The sequence below is a fragment of the Pimephales promelas genome, chromosome 12 (genome assembly GCF_988280905.1).
Source record: "Pimephales promelas chromosome 12, fPimPro1.hap1.1, whole genome shotgun sequence".
NCBI lineage: Eukaryota > Metazoa > Chordata > Actinopteri > Cypriniformes > Leuciscidae > Pimephales > Pimephales promelas.
Window position 1 is genome coordinate 23,317,718 of NC_142780.1, and position 16,760 is coordinate 23,334,477.

Genomic DNA, 16,760 nt, shown 5'->3' on the forward strand with positions numbered 1-16,760 from the left:
TGGGTACGGTAGTCTGTCTATCGAGATACTAACACAGCGGTCATGAGACGAGAAACGTTGGACATTCAGGGAGGACAAATATTCATCTTTGGTATTGGGACTCCTATCAGTGACAGGGTCGTTTTTCACGTACAAACAACAAATAAATACTGAAGGTAACTAGCAAATAAATAAAATAAATAGCTAGAAGATTAGAAATAAATACATAAATAATTATAAATACACAAAGTGGTTCTCATTTCATATTCAATTCAAGCTTTTTGTAAGTATTTTTCATCAGGATCATTGAGATTTTGAGCTTTTTACGGTACGAACAGCCATCGGCCAGATTGTGTGCTTGAAATTTGTACAAAATACAAAACAAAAACCAGATTTCTCCATCTCCATATCTATAGAAATCATTTTTGAAATCAGATTTTGCAAGAGAAGAGAGCGTTCTGGATTCTTTTTGCAGCCATTCTGTCAGCAGAAACTCAAACAAGTTTAAAGTCCGTTGCAAAAAGTGTCACGGCTGCACTTTCCCCACCATCTTGTTTTGAGTTCTTCCTAATGTTGTCTGGGTGCGACACCATCCTGTGCATTTTGTAACGAAGGAGTATAAAAAGAAAACAAGCTCTTGAAAAATGTTCATATTTTGGTTTCAGCTTCTTTGTCCAGTAGTTTTTCCCTTTAAAGGAATCTCTGAAATATTCGCTTGCATCCTTCTTGGTTTCTTTGGTCAATAATTGTCCATTTGTTGCAAAATCATCTCTCTCTCTCTCTTTCTCTCTCTCGAGAACCCTAAAAATATCATTTTGCCACTTTCCGTCTGTCACGATCAACAAAGAAAAACCAGAAACGTTTGGACCTTGCACTGATTTTAGACGTTGTAACAAATTACAAAATAAACCGCTTCAATATCTATTCATAACCCTCAATATGTTGATTTGTGAATGATTTCATAAGCCCTAATGTTTTGGGCTCCTCCTTCACGATTAAAGCTAAAATAACCAACGCTAAAACTACAATCAATGCCTGTCTCATCTAGACATTGCGGACATCACCCTCTTAAAGACTTCATCTTTGGTTTCATATGCTGTTGATTTGTATTCAAAAACACCCTTGATTAAAAACTCTAGGAGCTACAGGTAAACCTGTGCCGGCTCGTTTTCCCATCATGCCGTGGAGCAGGTCACAGCTGGAGATGCGGTGCTGGACCCCGACGAGCCGGTGGAGGATGGGCGGCCCTCTTCGGTCCAGCGGTTGACGTTTCTGCGGCGAGCGTTCATGAAGAAGTTGCTTACGGTGGAAAGCTCAAGGCCCAGCTGCTGAGAGATGGTGATCTGCAGGTCTTTGGTCGGTCGGTGGTTCTCTCTAAAAATGGCCAAGAGAGTGCGACGCTGCAGGTCTGTGAAGACTAGCCGTGTGCGTTTGGGCCCCTGGTTGCGCTCTAGCTTGGACTGCTCCTGCTCCTTGCGCTTACAAGCTGAAAAATAAGAGAGAAAAATATTAGTCTAAAAAGACCTGGAAATATAAATAGGGTAGGTCTTTTCAATTATTATTAGCTATTTAAATTTGTTATCTAATCTCTACACTTTCTTAATTGCAGAGAAAATAAAGAGCGCCTGTTTCAGTGTAGATTATTTAACAAGTGGCTTTTGTCTTTAACAATCATATAAATCATTTCAAAACTGAAAAAAAGATAGGGCTGTCAAACGATTAATCGCATCCAAAATAAAAGTTTGTTTACATAATACACACACATGCTTGTATATATTTAAGAAATATTTTCATGTGAATAGATTTATGTAAAATTTATATTATATGAAAATATAAATATTTTATATATATATAAATAAAAATTTTTTTCTTAAATATACATGTATGTGTGTGTATTTATATATATATATACAAAATAATTATACACAGTGCACCCACATACATTATGTAAACACAAACTTTTATTTTGGATGCGATTAATCGCGAGTCCCTAATGGCTGACAGTTTCAGCAAGTGGAAAATCTCACATTTTAAAGAATCTTAAACATTGCAACCAAATTGAGAGATGACGATTAAGGTCTAAAATATGCAAACAAAATCAGGAAATTACAGTCAAAGGCTAAAAAAGGTCTCAAATCTTTGAAATAGAAAACATTGCATGTACAATGAAACTGAATAGTCCTGCACACTCCAAAAAAAGATGGAAAAGATCAGTTAGAGCTAATGTTATCAAGACTCTGCATTTTTATGTTATATTTGTTATCAAATACAGCTATTATTGTTATATAATACACGGCTTAATTAAATACCCCACTGGGTGTTGACCAGACTATTGCCCGAAAACCAGAGAGTCTCTATCAGACAACTGCCAACTTGATAGATAGATAAATGTACTTTATTGATCCCTGAGTGGAAATTCAGGATAAGGGAGATTAAGTGATATGAAGAAAGACTGTAAACGTGCTGAACAATAACCATCTAGCTATATCAAATAGATGGCGAACAAAACAAAAGAAAAAGACTGTTGTCCTCAAAATGCACATTTTAATGTTTCAATTCAGCATTTTAGCCCTTTTAGTCTCCAATTCAAGCAACCCCCGATCCTCTCGATCGGCCCAACCTGCTTTCGGCAGTACAACGGCGACCATTAACTAAATGCTTCTTGATGTTGTAATCATGTGTAAAAGGTAGGAATTACCATGCAATAAATCCACCACACTCTGAGACATAAACCTCCCCCCATAGAGTTCTTATGATCGTGGGAGCAGGCCCTAATCATGATGTATACCACTTGTCTCATGTAGCTGAAACGTGATCGAAAGCCTTTTTCATAAACCACCCCCCCACCCCCCAATTGCCTATCACCCCTCTCTCCCCCCGAAGCCGTACTCCCTGCCTACTCCACCCCCTGCTGATTTTTTTTCGGCCACAGGCTGATAGAAATTATTGATTAAATCTGTGCTGCTCAGACTCCCCGACCTATAGAGGAGCTTTAACCCCTTTAGTGCTGGATGAAAGGGGAGCGTCTGCGTGCCAAACAACATTTGTTGTCAATCTCAGCAGGGCGACAGCAGAGATCTAAACGTAACTATGCAATTTTAAATAAAAATAGTTAGGGGCTAAAAATGTAAAAGTAACAGCATCAGTGAAAGAGCCTCTGCTATTTAAGCCGATTATATCTCTGTGATTCCTTAAGTCAAGAGCTTTAGGCTTCAGTGCCTGTGTTTGAAATCCCAATGCTGTCCGAACACCGAGCTTTAGAGTAATGATCTCTACCCTGCCCTGCGACTGAATTTCTCTCTGTTCGTCTCTCTCTCCCAATCAAAGCTCAGCCAGTTTGCAAAAACACCAGGCACAACAAACAGAACACATCCACACAAAAGACCTGAGGAAAAACTGAGTGAGAGAAAGAGATATCTAGAAAAACCAACCTGGATATGAACTGTAGGTCAATTACGAAACATTGAAAGATGCATTTATTGTACAACAAATGCAGTGTAATCTCAGGCACTGTTTGCAATATGCATGAAAGCCCCTAAAAAATATAATAACATGTATCTGAAAAGTGCTGATGGATTTTAAAAGGATGGGCATTTGTTGTATAAATACTGGTTAAAAATCACTGCATTAAGCTGAATCATCATTAAATGTGTCGGTAAGTTGAACTCGTCCTGGCTCTGAGAGAGGAGGCGTGTAGCCGCATGCATTCTAATGTTTGCTCATGCCGTCTTATTCACAGGAGGTGTGTTCAGGAGCCTTCTGCGTTGCTTTCCCAAGGAAATCAATACCAGCTAGTAATTAAACAAAGGGCATGGTGAGAAAAGTCAACACTCATGGAAAGTGGGTTATATAGGGAAATACAGAGGTGTCCACTTATGCTGTGCTTTTGTACACAGAAGCTGTGAAAAAAAAGCCTCAAGAAAAAAATCCATCCAATAGTAATTGTCTAACAGAAAATTCAGAGTCAATATCAATTCAAATTTAGGAAAAAGAATCAATCCGAGCCTGAATTATGCATGAAAATAAAACAAAAAATGACAAACAACTCAAAAAAAACCTACAAAACACTGTTTACAATTATCATCCTGTATGAACATTTATTGCCAATCACGAAGATTTCCATAATGGCATGTTTAGCGACTACCACAAAAAAACAACAACAGCAGGACATGGTACCACTCAGGCCAACAGGGCATTGATTGATTCCATGTATTTCGTTGCATGGAACACCCCTACGACTGAGGACACAGTGGTCACCAATCAATATCTGTAGTGGTAATGCAAGCAGAATAATTCATTCTGAAGCGTATTTCATGCTTAGGTGATTGATCGCTTGGGATTCGGAAAGATTTCGGGAGAATCTGCGTGTCTGTGTTTGACTCCCACCCCACAATCCTCAGTGGCTGCTGCAGCACGCCAGCCGACATTTTGAAAACCGCCCCATCCCTGCATCGCCAAACGCACCGCCTCCCCCCCCTACCATCGTCCATTCTCATGTTACTGTTTTTCTCTAGATCTCTTTGTGTGCTTTGGACAACAGTTAAAGTTTCATCCTCTTCAATGTCAAAACATTGTAACACGGCAAGATGCACTGGGTTTGAGGTGAAATCTCACAGTAATGTCTCTCAATAATGTTTATTTAGCCTTATTACAACAAATTGATATATCAATTTTAACTGTAATTTGATCAAATGTTGGTCAAAAATACTGTTGTATCTATTTGTGGGTGGTACGTTTTATTCAGTATTGTGACTGAATGAATGTAATGGAAAATTTCACTCATATATGTACCAATTGTCATTGTCTTAAACAATATTCGCCCAGATCAGCTTGTTAATTTGTTTTTTTTTCTGTTTCACAACAACACATTTAAACTACAATTCGACTGAACAAGCTCTTTTACCTTCCAGACGTAAGGAGGCCATCCTCTGAAACTCTGGCTCCTGTAGCCAGCGGGACATCCTCTTGAAGGTTTCGCGGCCAGACTTGAGTTTCCCCCAAGGTTTGGGGTTCCTGAGCAGGTCTGACAGAGTACCCTGAGACCTGCACAGAACCCGCTCTGCAAAAATGGCCTGTGGGATGCTGTACCTCTTCAGTTCAGTGATGATTCTCTGAGCCACGTCTTTAGTGTTGATCTCCTCCCCTCCGCCGCCATTCTGTGAGCCAGCCAGCATGCCCTCTCTTCCCAGGCTGGAGCCGGAGGAGGAAGGGGAAGAAGAAGGGAGCTCCCCGAGCTTGGAGGCCTGTTGGCTGGAGAGGTGGTGCTGATAGCTCTGGTTGTATAAATGGGGGTGGTAGGTGGGAGTGTGCTGGTGGGCATCCATTTTATTTAGCTGGTGGCTGATCCCATGCTCGCCCCCCAAAGAGGGTGGTGACATCTCCCTCACAAAGTCTGCCGCTGTTCGACAGATGTTCCCCCCGTTGCTGCCCATATGGACCTCATGGCCACCTGGAAGCATCTGGCTACTGTGTCCGTTCTGACTTCCCAGGCTACCATAGCCATGCATGGCGGTCTCCAGGCCTGCACTGCCCAGAGGTGGAGACAGACCTTGTCCCAAACCAAAGTCTTTTCCATACGACGTGTAGTAGTTTCCTCCTAGGCCTCGATCTTCTCGCATGAGAGTGAAGCTGCCGATGACGTTGCTGACGGGCAGGCAGGGATGGTGGTGGTGATGATGGTGGAATTTGTCATCAAAGGGTTGTAGGGGTGTTAGTGTGGTGTAGGTGCTACCACAACTGGTTGGTGCCTCCCTACTATACCCCAGAGTTGCCATGCTGTGATCGTAAGTGGAGCTCTGGTGGTCGGACTCCAGGCCCATGGCGGGGCCTCCCAGAGAGGGACGAGGGAAAGCAGCCGCGAGATCGCGAGAGTGCAGCATGGCTCGGCTGTCCTGACTGTGCGCCAGCTCTACGTGGCTGTGCACGGACATCCCACCCATATTACCATCCATGTCGTTACCTTCCTCACTCCGCTTCTTCCTTAAATTCCAGCTGATGTGTTTTTCTAACAGTCTAATGTGTGGTTACTGTAATATAATATAAAAACAGTTCCTGATGCTGTTTATATCTCAAAATCTGATTTCAGTGTACTCTCAGAGACATTTCATCACAGTGGCACCATCTTGGGTCATGCAAGCAAATTCTGTGTTCCATAAATGCACCTGTATTTATCCATGTGAGTCTTGCTTTTGAGTTGGCGACCAATGCTGAAAAAAGAGAGAGGACCATGATCACTGATTTGTTATTGATCATTTATTCAGCTGTATTGATTCGTCACAAATATTAAAATAGCCTAGCTATTTGAACCACCTAATGATTAATTCCGTTATTAAGTAATAAATGTTTTGTCTATTAATACCAAACTTATTTATTATAGCTTATTTAATAAAATTATTTCAGTTCCAAACTAACTTCAACAATCATATCGACGTTTAGGAAAAGGTGGAAAAGAATTAAGTTAGAATTGCTTACCTCACAACGCAGCTTATCCGACTAGATGGAGAGAAGCGAATCAGCCTGTCCAAAACGCAACCAAAAGCCGATAATGGGATGGGATATTCTATAGGCTACACCTGCAGAAATTCCGAATTTACAATCACACAGCAATTGGTTTTGTGTAACAGCGACTTTTGTTTGTCATCAGCACATTTCAGTGTTAAAAAAAGAAGAAAAGAAGCAAAGGCTCGGTCCTGGTCCGTCACCGCCGTTATCCGCTAGATTCTCGCTGGACCACAACTGTCGAGGATGCAACAAAAATGATGCGTAAGGCCGTATGATTTCGCCCGATGTCCGGACTTCGCTATGCAGCAATCGTGTCAAAAATAGGCGCCGATCTATGTCTAAGCATCGCGCTCAGTCGCTGTCATTATCTCTGTGGTTTTGCCCTTCTGTATCCTCATCGATCTCGGCCCCAACTCTTTCTCTCCTCTCTCTCTTCCCCCAGCCCCCCTCCTCTGTACGTCACACTCTTAAAATCTGACAGATGTGGGGTGAATTTACAACCCTCGTTAACTCCTTCCCTCCTGCGGACCTCAAGAAGCCATTGTCTTAGCTCGTGTCAGTGAACGAATCATACAGTTTCAGAGTTAGTTGACTTAAAAAAAAAAAGATTTAAATTAGAACATTTTAGGGCGCAATCTGCTGAGTTTCTCGAGTAGCCTAACCCAAAGTCTTTGTCATACATTTATGTAGGCTATTTAATAAACTGATGGATATCTATGTTTTCTACGGTTACCCCTAAAATCAACGCGATTTTGCAATTGATATTATAAATAGGTGCAACAATAAGTTTGATATAATATTTTGTATTTCGTTCTAGGCTATTAACGTTAACTGTTTTTTTTCTTTTGATAGCCATTTAGATTTCTTTTAAATAAACAGGAGAATATGCTATATCGAACACAGTTTAATCCAATTAAAAGGCCAAAACGTTTATGTAGGCTACTAACTACATTTTTATTTTCCCAAGCAGAAGGCAATTAACTGAAGCAACAAAGCGCATGGACTGAGAGTGGTCCTTATCAGCTGTCAGCTTAGAGAGTGTAGTGGACAATTAAAATAAGAGTTTGCTCCTCAATCACAGAAGTGCTAAACAAGATCAATGCACTTGATCCAACGTGCACCGATGACCTCTTTCATTCTGGGAGTAGCCTATACGCGACCTTTCCTAAAACACGGGACCTAATACACAACAAAATTACACTTCTGTCATATTTCTATTAAAAAATGCATTTAATACCCTGTGAGTTTATGTGTGTCAGGCAGAGAGAGAGATGGGAGTTGATGCGAGTAGGTGTTTGAAACTTGGAATATTAATCATATCTGTCTGTCAGTTTAATTTTTAGAGATGAGCAATTCTAGCGCTTGAAAAAATTTCCAGTGCGATGTGGGACCGCTGTCTTCCCGCAGCAGATGCTGCACTATCGATCCGCGCCGAGCAGGGCTGAGGGAGGGAGGGAGGGAGGGAGGGGTGTGCGTGTGTGTGTGTGCGTGCGTGCGGAGAGTGTGTGGCTGGAGGTAAAATGGTCAGCTCTTACCGCAAAAAAAGGTCTGTTTGAGGGTCGAGGTGAAAGTTCACTCACTGCGGCTGGAGAGCTTGATTGAAGATAGAACACTCGAATGAAAACAACCGGATCCAGAGTGCACTGATAACCCTTTACACCCTTCATAATTTGTAATTTTAATAATTGTAACATACATTTTTCCCTAAAAACCTTTTAATAATGCTATTGTGCATTTTAGGGCATCTAAAAAGCAGCATAGCGTTAGGGTTAAATTGGAAAATTCAGTTGTGTCAGTAGCTGCACTCACGATAGAATATTATTAAAAATAATAATAATAGACTATGCTAAACATTAGTCAATGATCAATAGGCTATTATGTTACAGTGACGTTTCCTCTATTCGTTTTTTATTTTTTATTTTTTACCCTGTGGCACTAAGAAGATTTAGGCTATTAGGCTAATATTATTTTAATATAATTTAATGTAGCAACTCTTAAGATTTTGCATGAATTAGAAAGAGCTTATCTGAGAGCAACATGTTAGGCTTTGTATTATTATTCACCTATTCTTTCCCTTTCTCTGTCTGGGACGCGTATCAATGATCAAACATTGTTCAAAACAAACCGTGGAAATCAAAACAGCGGCCAGCGAGTTAGTAAATTATTTATACCTGTCTATTGAGTTCTTTGAGCCTTTGGTCGAGCCACGTCCTCCTCCCGAGTGGTGTATCAAGAGGCCTGCAGGTTAACACGTACATGAGGCTAAACGTACAGAGCTAAGCAGACAGATACTAACAGTGTGTGTTCTTAGAAAGTTATTGCAGATTTTAACCCCTTCACATTATAATGTTAGGCCTAATCTCTCGTCTTTCAGACGTCATAAATACAGTGTTAACTAGCTCATATCATTCAGTAGGCCTATAACATCAGTTAAAATTTTATTTTGGCCTATATATTATTTTATGTAGCTAGTGGCCTAAATGCGTAAAACTGAATAGCCTATTGGCTACATGATACATCAAATGATGAACATGCGACAGAACCACAATTGTTGCAGAAAAAAAATAAACACACACGCGCACACACGTAGCCAATGTAAAAATATTTGTATTGTTTCTACGGAATAATTTTACAATTCAATGCAACACATGTAATCTGCATAACGAGATTGCCTTTAGGCAGATCAGTTAGCATGCTTGGGATTTTCGGCCTCCTGATTGATAACTCTCATGGAGATAAATGCTATTGATCACATTCGCAAACTGTCTTGTTTGTGTCGTTCTTGAAACCTTTGTGTCAGAATATTAGATTTTTTTTGTTCATTTATTTTGGTAAAAAAAAAAACATACACTATCTGTTGAAACACTATATAACAATACATATTTATATAAACATTTAATAGACATTTGGAGATATGTGTTTATCGCCTGATTGCAGATATCATGGGAAAAAAATTATTTAAATAACATTGTTAAAAACATTCTTTACAGGAGTAGCCTATAATTAGCCAAATCTAGCTTTTCATCTCCGTCTAAGTTTTTCTGTTTGTCCTCGGATTGCAGCACCAATGCACTATAATATAAACCCTGAAAAAAATATTACACTTAATCAAAGCCCTTTTTAAAAACCATAAGCAATCTAACCAATAAAAACAACTAACACAAATCTTTTAATGCACTGTGATGAATGCGTCGTGCAAAACAATACATGAAATTGTGCAACAAGCTTAAAAAAATTAAACAAATATTTTACTACTGTTAACCTACAATTACGTCGCTTATTCTTATAACCAATTTCATTGAGGAGTGTTTAAGTATAGGCCATTAACTTGAGCAATATTATTTACATTTCAGCAATATTTGTTATCATATGTTTTCATCTCCTGTTCATGTTTTATATCAATATAAATATTTTGGCTTCGGAAACACAGGCCAATAGTACAAGAATAAATGAAATAAAACGATCCTACAACCTAAAACGTGCATTCAGATGCGAGGGGGTAAAGAAATTAATTTCGTCCAAAAATAATAGGACGCATGGTGAATAATAAAAAGAACACGATCGATAAAAAAGTCAATAACTCAATTAACATGCTCAACCTCACGGAGAGCAGGCCTTGTGAAACAGAAAAAGAAAATCTTTTGAAAAATAAAACTTTGTGCGTCTGTCTGTAACTTTACAATTACAAACTTCTAACCGGGGATTATTAAAAAAAAAAAAAAAGTTAAACAAATGTAATATTATATCTATAAATATGTGAAACTATATATTTATTTATTTTGTATTATATTTTATTTTCTGGAAGAAAATATTATCAAACTGCGTCAAAATAATAATAATAAAAAAATAAAAAAAAATACAGGAATTTATTAATTATTCTGGGTGTCCAAGAACCTTAGCGCATGGGTACACTTAACTTTCTTTGCTTGAATTTGCGTTTTAAAGTTTAAAATTAAGCTTAAATCTTTATTTTTAACTGTAAAACAAATAAGAAAATGTACAGTCAGTAGCAACATCTTTCATTAAAAATGATCTTACATCTAAGAGCATATTCATAATACCGGTGTTTATGTCCACTGGATGCATTATTTTGTTTTAGGAAAAACATCTGATTATGCATATGCAACCCGATCTTTGTCCCGCAAATCAATAATGAAATTAAATTCTTCACTAGAATTCACAATGAAGAATGCAATAGCCTATATTATAGGCCCACCTAGACCTACATACATGTTGGCCTATTTTATTTATGTAAAGGTATTTATTGTAAAGGTTCAATAGGAGAACCGTTTTCAGTCAAACCCTGAGAGAGATTTATAATTCTCACAAATATGGAGACAAGACTATATTAGGGAAGTCTGCTGAATTATTATTAAGGTCATGCTCATATTCAGCTTTCAGTAACGTTTCACTAGTCACATTCACAAACTCAGCCACAATGTTAAAGGATAATCTTTTCTATGATTTTACGATTTAACCTCTGCGCCACAGCAAGTGTTCAGCCGCATTCAAATGGGCGCGCGCCCGTGTATTTGGTTCTGTTTATCGATTGGTAAACGTGGGCGTGCTGCCAACATGCAGGATGGCAATCTATTATTACCATTGTGAATTATATTAGATCGGTGTATAACAACTGGCCATATATAATAAAGCACGTTTAATATAAATTGTTAAAACATTTTAATTTCTTTTTACACACTACTGCAAAGCGCTTAAATTCAAGTGAACCTATTAAATTATACGCATTAAACAAAGTAGCCTATAGCATTTTAGCCCTTAGACTTTGACGCAACACGATGATGCAATCCAGATTAATCAGAGTGGAATCATTTTTTTTTTTTTTAAATCTAACCACATTAAAATTGAGTTTTATTTTATATAATTATAATAATAACAATAGCGTTAGATTTTAGTTATTCAAATAATTTAAGATGCAAGGCCTCCAAATCAAAGGTAACACCATTAAATAAAGCAGCAGCCATTTCCAAAAAAAGAAAGAAAAAAAAGTCTTGCCTCTGCCTCACAACACTGAACATACAAGCACTTTAACATGATTCTGCAATATTTCCATTGCACTTTCGTTCCAATTAAACAGCAACAGCAGAGTACTTCAAACAAACACCCACATGCATTGCACAATATAAAAACACATCTATGCAAACACAATGATCTGCTTTTTGTCCATGCAGAACAGCCACACATTCTCAGAAGGTCTCACAGCATTGTTTGTGTATTTATAAGATGTGTTCTGCACAAGGGTATATCCAGTCTAATAGATGCTCGGTGGGTGGGTGGAGGGTCTGAAATTGCCTTGCAATCGGTTAGCATCCTTTTCCCTGCCCCTCTGTCTTCCATTTTTTTTTCCTCTTCCCCTTTTTCTGTTTCTCCGTTACTCTCTGCAGATGCTAGCATCCATGCTCTCCGTCACATCTCCAATTTTATCATAAGACAACGTTCTCCGGACCTCAGAAATCCCTCATTTTGCAAGTCCCACTCAGTGTCCATCTATTTCCACACAATTTGTCCTGTATCCATTTTGCTTTCCTGCCCAGCGATGTGGTGTCTTCTCTGTCTCAGTGTGCGTGTGGGTAGATGCGGTTTCTGTTCCTGCTCTTTTTAATCAGCATGTTAATAAGAAAGGTAACTAATCAATACGTTCAATGGCCTGGCGATTGATACCATCTCAGCCTCCCTCCCCTCTCTCTTGGACGTACACACACACATACACACACTACACAAGCGCAGAGGCTACAATCAACAGAAATAAATATAAATACAATGAGAGAATACTTTCTCTAGTTTTAATTCAGTTATCTTCCAGTGATTTGTCTGATAATGTTAATGAATCTGAAGAGCAAAGAGAATTGAAATGGGTATTTCAGAGGGAATTCAAGAACTTGCTTTATTAAATGTGAGGGATCTGCAAACACAAAGGAATGCTTTTTTTCCCTTTATATCAAAGCACAAAGTGATACCCTTGAATCCTAACATCAACACCAAGAGTAAAAATATCTCTTAGTGAGTATGTGTGTTCCTCACCCCAGGGTAAGGTCTTCTACTACAAATGGCCAAATCCAACAGGGCAGAAAGAGAAAAAATGGCAGAGGATAAAGAGAATTCCCTCACAGAAGAACGTGTTTGGAGGGGGGGACATTAAACACACATGCAAACACTGAATGCCCTTTAAAGCTGACATTCTGCAGACCTGCGGTCTTGCTTTTATTTCATGGTAGTTTCTTTGCAGTGTGTACACAGCAAAGTTCTCTTTTATGTTTGCATTTGGTTGACCTTGACTGTTTGCATGTTGTGCTACCAGATCAGAGAACCTAGATTGTACATTCCTCTAAAGATAAAGTGTTTTTCTTGCATTCTAATATAGCATGCATTTTTTTAGATACAGCATAAAAGGCAACGCTTTTTAAAAAGGAATATTCTGTTCAATGCAAGTTACGCACACACAATCTAAAGAAATGCAAACAAATTTTGCCTCACAAATCTGAACTTACACTTTAGCATGATTCTGCCTACTTTTACATTGCACAATCATTCCAAATGAAGCACAAAATTACAACAGCAGAGTACATGTTTGCATTTGGTTGACTTTGACACAGACACACACACAGAAGCAAAGAAGCAAAACTCAAGGTTATTGTAAAACACTTACCTACACAATATAACTGATTAGGGCAAATTTGGAGGATTTACAATAAGAAATGTGAAGCTTATAATATTATAAAAGCATGTAAATTAATTATTCTGGTTAAACGTATGTATTATTTGAGCTGTAAAGTTGTTCTTGTCATTAGGCATTCTGTCATGGCAAAAAAAAAAATATTAATAATATAACTTTAAACTCAAGTTTAGTAACATATAATATACATATTGTGGCTAAACGTTTGAAACAGTGAGTTGTTTTTAATGTTTATGCATTTATGCATGTGTTTTTCTTCTTTCTTTTTTTAAAGAAAAGGAGGAACGAGTCAAAATATATATTTTCTGAAATCCAGAATATTCCTTTAATGTGATATCCGAAAAATTCTGAAAATGAAAATTCTGTCTTTATTAACACACACTCACGTCGCTGTACGACTTTCTTCAATGATTAAGCTTTACCCATCAAATGTGGCTTATTTACATGCTTGGAATTATTAATGACTAATTGAAGAAGCCTAAGTGCCATGTTCCAGAAATCTCTGATATAACAGAAGCCCTATCATATTTCTGGCACTGATGCAAGCTTGTGTTTCAGCTCAAAGCTCTCTCCGAGTTTGACGTGCGTGTGTGTGAGCGTCCCTAGAGAGGTTTAGAGTGACCACTGCCCCCTGACCCCCCCTTTACACTGTCACCCCACAACGCAAACCTCCATCAGAGATGCTCTAGTCACCTAGCAACGCAGGCCTAGTAGTCAGAGGTCAAAGACCAGGGGCTATCGCAGACATTACACGCACTCCAAGAAACGTTAATATAGATCCCCAGAATTACAGTCATCCATTTTAAGAATTATGTCATGGCATCATTTTATACTGCCTCCATTTAAGCATTGTAAATTGACTGTCGTGGTTGCACATGCACAGGAAATATAATGAGCCTCTCAGCATGAACATATAAAAAAATGTTAGGGATAACTAGTGCCCCCGCACACTTTTGACACCAAAATCTTTGTTTCTCACTGAATGACAGCAAAGGGCAACGATGACCATTCCATTTCATCCAATCAAGAAAAGGTCACTGACCTCTGACCCCAGCTGACCACGAGGGGAGGATGGGCACGATCCAATCACCTTAAACAGTCCGAGGCAGCACGTCCAGTGTGGAAGGAGGTAATGAAAAGAAGGGGGGTGGAGAAAGCGACCAAAGAATGGATGGGTGCAGATGCAGCATTAATCTGTGCTTTGATTTGGGCCTGCAGCACCTTGAATGAAGGGATGAAGAAGAAAAAAAGGATGAAAAACAGATCCACCCAAGAGTACATCTGCGCTGTATTTTAATCTGATGGCGATGCGACGAAATTCACTTACCTCACTTTCACGCTGACATCATTCGAGAGGAGTTTAATCATCATTTTCGGCATCACAATATGAGAATTTATGACCCCGATGACCTAATCCGCTTGTTAAGTAGTGACGTAAGGAATACTGTTTCTGAGTCTCATTTAAATTGAGAATGCTATCTCAACAGCAGGTTATGAGCACTAAATATTCATATCATGGCATCATAGACAGCAATGTTTTAATGAGTCATAAAAGATGAATCACCGACTGGCCATCTGAGATTTTGTATGGAGATACATTAGTTTCGGTAGTATCACAGCAAGTGCATATTAACACTGTTTGTTGTTTTGCTTTTGGACTTGGAAATGGTGATGCATGACGTCAGGCCTAAAAAGAGGAATACCGTCACCTTCCAAAGCCCATTCAAACCAACGATAACGATAAAGAGTTATTGCTGTATGATTTATTTTTTTATATTAATTTATTTTATCCAGTTATAATGAAAAATGAAATGCTGATAACTATAACGATAACATTTTCATAATTGTTCTAATTGTACAAGACACATTAACGAATCACTTTCACAATGACTTTTTCCAGCCGATCAGAATCTTTGAGAGCTCGAGCATTCAAAGCAGCAGCATGCGCGTATAACAAACATTATGGTCTGTTGGTGTGTATCCTAATATAGTTTTTGCAGTAAACGGGGCTTAATGTTTCCCTCTGAACGATGACACTAGCAATGCTTTATAGACATTTTATGAAGACCAAACAGGCCAGCTGCTCACAAAAATGCTCCGAGATTAGGCAACTGCCACTCCATTCAAAAAGAAAAGACAGTTCTGTACACACACACACACACAGATGGTTGGTCAGCACGTGCCCGAAGGAGGGCAGAGCAGTGACCCTCAGCTGGACACTATGGCCAGGTCAGTGACACTCAATCCCTTCTTTCAAGCCAGCTGCTACTAGTTCTGTGCTAATGGCACCTCCCCAAACACACACACGCACACACCCTTAGGCCCCCTCAATCTGCCTACACTGACCAGTGAAAAGGCAGGGAATGGGGTGGGGTGTAGGACAGCTGGACACTCGCCACTCTTTTGCCTCCTCAGGGGGTGTCCTAGTGTGTGTGTGGGTACATGTGAGAGAGAGAAAAGCTTAATAGCCTGGTGCGGATGAGAGCAATTGGAAACAAGAAGAGAGAGAGAGAAAAAAAAAGAAGCGGGTCTGGCACACATAGACCCCACAGAGAGGCAATTAGCAAGTTAGCAATGGCTGACTTTGGTTGGCTAGCAAATTTCCTTCTTAGATTTCATTTTCTTGTAAGCACTGTGACAAAATCACCTGATGGCAAACTTAGTGTTGCGACTACTTTGGCAAAAGTACCCTAGCAACCTCAGGTCCAATGATCCACAGCTCCAGGCTGTCCAGTACCATGGACCGGGCTGAGCCAGACAGTCAATAAATCAATAGGTCACTCACTCACGCACACACACACACACACACACACACACACACACACACACACACGCACACACGTCACTGCAGGGCTGAAGGGCCACATGAAACTACCATTGATTGAAGGGGGTAGGGAGAGCGTTGACGGTCAGAACTGTGGATGTGTGTGAGGTTATGGGACTCACCTCAATTCCTAGCACTGCAATAGGGAGTTCAAAATGGCCTCAGTAATGCTTACACACTTAAATACACACACATCAGAAGCGAAAGATCTTGGTGTGCCGGGCCTGGTACCCTTCTATTACACAATTCGAGAAAATGGAACCCTTTGAGTCTATTGTATCTCAGACTACATTTATCCAGGGATATAATATATAAATTATCGGTTAATATTAGTATTTATCTGTGTCATTCACATTAGAAATGTAATTGTGCCCTCACTTAAAGCTAGTCTTTAAAAACACCAACATTTAATAACACTGTCAAAATGTATTCACATGTAGCATTTAAAACAATTTTAGTCTGTGAGAGTTTATTTTTAACACTGCTCTTTATCAGTTATTGGTCATAAAATTAAAATGTTTATCAGCTTATATTGCTACTTTTAAAGATGTAGATTTCTTCCAATGCCTTTTAAAAATAAAGTTTTTTTTTTAATTGGTATTGATATCGGAACCTTTCAAAAGAACAAAAATATCTAGTAGAAAATGGTCCTTTAGATTATTAAAATGTTCTTTAATTGCTTCTTTTAATAACTGTTCACTTTGTGAAACTCAAGGTGGTTCTTCTAAAGCATTGCTGTGAAAACCCCCCTTTTGGAATCTTTAT

General features: G+C 38.9%; 1 protein-coding gene across 1 annotated transcript; it reads right to left on the reverse strand.

The window, feature by feature from the left end:
- Positions 1–1,027: 1,027 nt before the first annotated feature.
- onecutl (one cut domain, family member, like) lies at positions 1,028–6,025 on the reverse strand. Its single transcript, XM_039679985.2, has 2 exons — positions 4,883–6,025; positions 1,028–1,465 (listed from the first exon to the last, which is right to left on the reverse strand). The coding sequence occupies exons 1-2, from the start codon at positions 5,928–5,930 to the stop codon at positions 1,155–1,157; spliced, it is 1,359 nt and encodes a 452-aa protein (XP_039535919.2). The 5' UTR covers positions 5,931–6,025; the 3' UTR covers positions 1,028–1,154.
- Between the last annotated feature and the right edge of the window lie 10,735 nt (positions 6,026–16,760).